The following is a 6,854-nucleotide window of genomic DNA, read 5'->3' as shown; positions in this document are numbered from 1 at the left end:
AGAAGCTTGGGCTGATAAATGGCAAATGAGCTTTAATGGGGATAAATGTAAGGTCATGCACTTGGGTAGAAGTAATAAGATGTATAACTATGTGCTTAATTCTAAAACTCTGGGCAAAACCGTCAATGAAAAAGACCTGGGTGTATGGGTGGATGACAAACTCATATTCAGTGGCCAGTGTCAGGCAGCTGCTACAAAGGCAAATAAAATAATGGGATGTATTAAAAGAGGCATAGATGCTCATGAGGAGAACATAATTTTACCTCTATACAAGTCACTAGTTCGACCACACTTAGAATACTGTGCACAGTTCTGGTCTCCGGTGTATAAGAAAGACATAGCTGAACTGGAGCGGGTGCAGAGAAGAGCGACCAAGGTTATTAGAGGACTGGGGGGTCTGCAATACCAAGATAGGTTATTACACTTGGATCTATTTAGTTTGGAAAAACGAAGACTAAGGGGTGATCTTATTTTAATGTATAAATATATGAGGGGACAGTACAAAGACCTTTCTGGTGATCTTTTTAATCATAGACCTGAGACAGGGACAAGGGGGCATCCTCTACGTCTGGAGGAAAGAAGGTTTAAGCATAATAACAGACGCGGATTCTTTACTGTAAGAGCAGTGAGACTATGGAACTCTCTGCCGTATGATGTTGTAATGAGTGATTCATTAATTAAATTTAAGAGGGGACTGGATACCTTTCTGGAAAAGTATAATGTTACAGGGTATATACACTAGATTCCTTGATAAGGCATTGATCCAGGGAACTAGTCTGATTGCCGTATGTGGAGTCGGGAAGGAATTTTTTTCCCCATGGTGGAGTTACTCTTTGCCACATGGGGTTTTTTTGCCTTCCCCTGGATCAACATGTTAGGGCATGTTAGGTTAGGCTATGGGTTGAACTAGTTGGACTTACAGTCTTCCTTCAACCTTAATAACTATGTAACTATGTAACTAAGGGTTAATATTGTTTTGATAAAAAAAATAAAAGAAATCCCACCACGGCAAGGTGTACCCAATCTGGACGGTACCTGATTTTTGTAGTTCACATCACTATGTGTCAGCAGACATAAAAATAGATAAGGGCAGGGCAGGACCCAGACCCCACTGTTCAGATACATGCCTGTGAAACGCTATATAAACCAAACGAGCAGCCCTAAAAAGGGAGCCATAACCCTGTTTGTACAAAAAATGAAAACAAAACCCCCAAAATTGAGTCAGTGCATATGTTGGTATAAATGCAATGCATAGGTGTGTATTCACACTATGACCATTTAGCAACCAGCACCTAAGATAAAAAAAATACCCTGTGCTTCTTAAAGGGAACCTATTGCCAGGTTTGCCCCATATGAGGTAAGGCCAGTACCTTTCAGTCCTGATATACAGCATTCAAATATGCTTCATATATCCCCCCAATCCAGCTGCAAGACAAAAAAAACACCTATAGGGCAGTTGGGACCAATGAGTGTAGCTGTCTTGGTTCAGTGACTTCATTCTTCTGGTGATGCCATCTTCCTTCTGTGCTTTGTTTGGATGACGCGTCCCCGGCATCACTTTCCTACACCGACATACTTCTCTGCCCTGTCCAGAGAAGAGTAAAGTACTGCAATGCACATGCGCCAGGGCTTTTTGATCTTTCACAGCGCATGCGCACTGAAGTACTTTGCTCTGCCCTCGACAAGGTAGGGAGAAGTACACCTGCGCAGGAGTGCGATGTCGGGGACACTTTGTGGATGACATAGGATCAGGGGTGGGATTCAGCCGGTACGACCCGGTACGGGGCAGCTGTTTACTAAAATTTCTATCTGCCAGCGTTCCGGTAATTGAAAATGGTTACCACGCCCCCGGACCGCCTCCGGACCGCCCCCGGACGGGTTGCTGTGCTGCTGGTGGGGATTGTTCCCCCCGGGAGGAGCAGGACCTGATCGTGGAAGAAGGGGTCCTCCAGGCTGTGTGACCCGATCGCGGCAGAAGATAAGAAAAGAAAAAAAAGTTCACTCACCTCACCGCCGGGTTCCTCCGTCCAGCAGCAGCCTATCAGCTTGCGATCCCGGGACGAGCCTCCTACACGGGACGACGTGACGACGTCACTGTACACGTCGTTCCGTGCAGGGAGCTTTCTCCGGCACCTCGTAGGCTGCGGCTGGGAGCGAGAATACTGTCTACAGGGAGTGAGAAGACTGCAGCGAGAGAGGAGAAGACTGCAGAGAGAGATGAGAAGACTGCAGAGAGCGCCGTTTGTAAGTATGGGAGTTCAAACATTTTTTTTTTTGCATGGGGCAGTGTGGCTATTGGGGGCGCTATGACTATTGGGGGCACTGCCGTGGCTATTAGGGGGCACTGTGACTTGGGGCACTGTTGTGGCTATTAGGGGGCGCTGTGACTATTGAGGGCACTGTTGTGACTATTAAGGGGCACTATGGTGGCTATTAGGGGGGCACTATTACTATTGGGGGCAGTGTGGTGGCTATTAGGGGGCACTGCTACCATCTTGGTTGCTCTTCTCTGGACTTGCTCCAGTATATTGATGTATTTCTTAAATTGAGGCTCCCAGAACTGTACACAGTATACAGGTGAGGTCTGACCAGGGCAAAGCATAGCGGGATAATCACCTCCCCTGATCTAGATTCAATAGTTGTCTTGATAGATCCCAGAATGTTGTTTATTTTTAGTGACCAACTGTAAAGCTACTGGCTCCAAACACAGTGGACGCCACATTGACTTTATAGAAGACGCCTCAAGGTTTGACCAAACCTTTTGAATCATTTACACACAAAATGAAGAGACAATCTACACTTTTGTCTTTTTTCCACACTGGAAACAAGAAGGGAAGAATTGAGGAAGTGAACATTGGTGCTAGTACTTCAAATGCCAATAAAGCATCTGAAACTTGTGGCAATATTGTTCATGGTACCAATGTTAACATTGGCCAGAACACTGATTCATGTGGTGCCAACGCTTTACATGAACTGGACAGTGATGTACAAGATGATAATGTTAGAAGGAACATGGGAAATGTAGTAGCTGAATCGGATGTCATAAGTGAGATTAGCAGTGATGTACATGGTGTTGCTGACGTTCTATGTGATCATTCTGATGATGACACTGCTTCAGCTATACATGATAGCAGCATCGTGGATGGTCAGAGTTCAGTTTCTGATGCTTCATTAGAGACCCAGCCGCTTAGTGTTCCATGTTGGTCACAAAAACAAATTGACTACTTCACAAACTTGCATCCATGGGTCAAACTAAAGGATGGAAAACTGGGGTGTACTGTGTGCAGTAAAGTTGGAAGCTCATTAGGAGCTGAAAGGGCCAAATCATGTCATCTTTCTGAGGAGTGGAAGACTTTTTCAGTGAAGCCATGTGGAACCCTGAAAAAAACCCAGCAATCCTCTTTTCGCAAAAAAATTAGAGAACATGCAATGTCCAAAGCTCATAATAAAGCAGAGGAAATTGTTAATGCCGCTAAAAATGATGCACTAGTAAAGGCACTTGACCGGGTCCATGAGAAGGCATTGGCTTCCACTGTAAATGTTTTTCATGTTGTTTATAGCCTAGCGCTGCATAATCGGCCTATGTCTGACATACAAGGGCACGTTGAACTGTTGCAAACCATTGGTGTGGACCTTGGAGTAGGCCTTCATTCTAGGAAGACTGCTATAACAATAATCCAGCATATATCCTCCGAAATGAGGAAGTCTTTGTTTTCGAAAATAATTAGTTTCAGGTCTAAATTTTCCATTGTAACTGATGAATCGTCAACTGTGTCACAGAAAAGTGTGCTTGTGATCTACATCCGTTGTGAGCTTCCCGATGCTCCAGAGCCTGTTAACATCTTTGTAGATTTAAAGGAGCTTGAATGTACTAGTGCTGACTCAATAACCAATGCCCTGTTTGCCTGCTTGAAGGAGAATGGCTTTGACCAGCAGTATATGCAAGGAAATTTAATTGGATTTTGCTCTGATGGGGCTAGTGCCATGTTGGGGAGTAAAGGTACCTTCACACGAAGCGACGCTGCAGCGATAGCGACAACTATGTCGATCGCTGCAGCGTCGCTGTTTGGTCGCTGGAGAGCTGTCACACAGACCGCTCTCCAGCGATCAACTATGCCGAGGTCCCCTGGTAACCAGGGTAAACATCGGGTAACTAAGCGCAGGGCCGCGCTTAGTAACCCGATGTTTACCCTGGTTACCAGCGTAAAATCTAAAAAAAACAAACAGCACATACTTACATTCACGTCCCCCTGCGTCCACTTCCTGACTGACTGAGCGCCGTACAGTGAGAGCAGAGCGGTGACGTCACCGCTGTGCTGCTTTCACTTTCACTTTGCGGCGCTGAGTCAGAGGAGGAAGCAGACTGCAGGGGACGCAATGTGAGTATGTGCTGTTTGTTTTTTTTACATTTTACGCTAGTAACCAGGGTAAACATCGGGTAACTAAGCGCGGCCCTGCGCTTAGTAACCCGATGTTTACCCTGGTTACCAGTGTAAAATATCGCTGGTATCGTTGCTTTTGCTTTCAAACACAACGATACACAGCGATCGGACGACCAAATAAAGTTCTGGACTTTATTCAGCGACCAGCGACATCACAGCAGGATCCTGATCGCTGCTGCGTGTCAAACGAAACGATATCGCTAGCGAGGACGCTGCAACGTCACGGATTGCTAGCGATATCGTTATAATGTCGTTTCGTGTGAAGGTACCTTAAGTCTGGTGTGGCTTCCAAAATTCAAAAAGCATTCCCAAATGTAGTCATATGGCACTGCTTAAGCCACAGAATACAGCTTGCACTTGATGATGCTGTTAAAACAGTTTCTCAAGTTAATCACTTTAAAATGTTTCTGGAAAAAATCTACAGCATCTACCATGTTTCTAACAAACAATATTCTCAGCTCCACAATATTGCAGCAGATATAGAATTGGAGATTATTAAGATAGGTCGAATTCTAGGACCTCGGTGGGTGGCATGTAGTGTCCGTGCTGCCAAAGCAGTGTGGAGAGCATATCCAGCTTTGTACCAGCATTTTTCCAGCTCTAAGTCTCTCATCGGAATGGCAAAAAAGATGGCTAACATTTCTTTTTTAAAAGATCTAGCTTTAATGATTGATATTCTAGATGAACTAGCACTTTTATCACTTGCTTTACAAGAAAGGGAGGTATCTGTAGTGAAAGCTGACCGACTTCTCTGCAGGTGCATTAGGGCACTTCAAAACTTAAAAGATTGTCCCGGAAAGTATGAGGTACAGGCTGGTACTATTATCCAAACCGAGCCATTTAAAAGTATTCCTTTTGAATCCAGTGAGAAAAATACTGTCCTTCCAAGAGCGCTCTTAATTCAGTGTGTCATAGACAATATGCAAAGCCGCTTGTTTTCCACTGCAAATAGTCGACTAATGGACAGTGACACACGTGAACACAATGCGGACCACTACAAACATTTACTGTCCCTATTCTCTTTGCTTGAGCCTGAATCGTGGACAGCTGATGTTACATTGTCACCGTGGCGAGAAGGGGAACACAAATTGGAACAATTAAGTCAGCTAGTCAAATATCAGATTCCAATAAACGATTTCCGTGACTTTGTTGATAACCGATATCTTTCAAATCGCTCTATGCCACCTTCCATTCAGCAGGCCAAAAAAATAGTTCGAGTCCTCGCTGTTAGTAGTGCAGAGGCAGAAAGAGGGTTCAGTATTATGAACAATATAGCTACACATGAGAGAAGCGCACTCACTGTATCTAATATATCGCATCTGATGACTGTGAAGATACTTGGGAAACCTGTGACGGATTGGGAGCCGCTTAAATATGTCAAATCCTGGTTACGGAAGAAACACCATACTGCCACAGACCAGAGAGTGCGAAAAGCCCCCAAAATTCAGCATGATGATCATTCAACAGCTATATGGTCATTGCTGTAATTCTGACAGCACTTCAGTTGAGTCAAAGGGATACCTCCCTGGATTCTCCATTGAGTACTATAACCTAGATTAGAGGACTTATAGTGAGTGGCAGGTTCCCTTTAGAGGGCATTGTTTTTGTTAATATTGTTAATATTGCGATCCGTGGGCTGTAAAGTTCGATTTACCTTGTTGTAAGGTTTATATTGTATACTGTTTATTATAAAACTTTTAAATACTTTTATAAAAGAAAATTAAACTTTTTTATATTATATTACAGTATTAAACTTTTCTTTGGTTAGAATCCTTGAATACTGTTTTTGCTTTCAAGTGAGTACTACATAGTTTACTGTTTCATACTTCTACTTTAGTAATTTAACTAAGGATGTTGTGGACTGATCAGCTAAAGCACCTTGTACACGGACAATTGTCCTGTGCAGTACATTTGCTTTAGTCGTTTGTTTCTTTGAATGACTTTAATACCGTATGTCACAACGTATTCTTGTCATTAAGGGAGACAAACTGCTTCCAAAAATATGAATCGTGCCACTGGGCGTGGCTTATTAGTATGGGCGGGGTTATTGAAAATGGGCGTGGCCAAAATTCCGGCCGCCGCGACTTAGAGGACCTGTTGTTAAAAATTTGAATCCCACCCCTGCATAGGATGCATCATCCACGTGAAGCAAGAAGGAGGATGTCATCACAAGAAGAAGGGAGGCACTGGACCAAGACAGTGACGCCCATCAAACCCGACTGCCACTTAGGTGAGTATTATTATAAAAGGTGCTTTTATTGTCTTGCAGGCCGAATTGGGGGCTTATATATAGCTTTATAGAATACTGTTTATCAGGACTGAAAGGTACTGGTCTTATCTCATATGGGATAAACCTGGTAAAGATGCCCTTTAAATACTTCAGCACAATTCAATGGGGTCTCAGTCTATTGC

General features: G+C 43.8%; 1 protein-coding gene across 1 annotated transcript; it reads left to right on the top strand.

Annotated features, from left to right (window-relative positions):
* The first annotated feature begins 2,276 nt into the window (after window positions 1-2,276).
* LOC143810136 (E3 SUMO-protein ligase KIAA1586-like) lies at window positions 2,277-5,481 on the top strand. Its single transcript, XM_077293028.1, has 2 exons — window positions 2,277-4,000; window positions 4,718-5,481. The coding sequence occupies exons 1-2, from the start codon at window positions 2,782-2,784 to the stop codon at window positions 4,801-4,803; spliced, it is 1,305 nt and encodes a 434-aa protein (XP_077149143.1). The 5' UTR covers window positions 2,277-2,781; the 3' UTR covers window positions 4,804-5,481.
* Window positions 5,482-6,854: the final 1,373 nt, after the last annotated feature.

The sequence above is a fragment of the Ranitomeya variabilis genome, chromosome 2, assembly GCF_051348905.1.
Source record: "Ranitomeya variabilis isolate aRanVar5 chromosome 2, aRanVar5.hap1, whole genome shotgun sequence".
NCBI lineage: Eukaryota > Metazoa > Chordata > Amphibia > Anura > Dendrobatidae > Ranitomeya > Ranitomeya variabilis.
The sequence above is the reverse complement of the archived record's forward strand: the minus strand, read 5'-3'. Positions and strand labels throughout refer to the sequence as shown.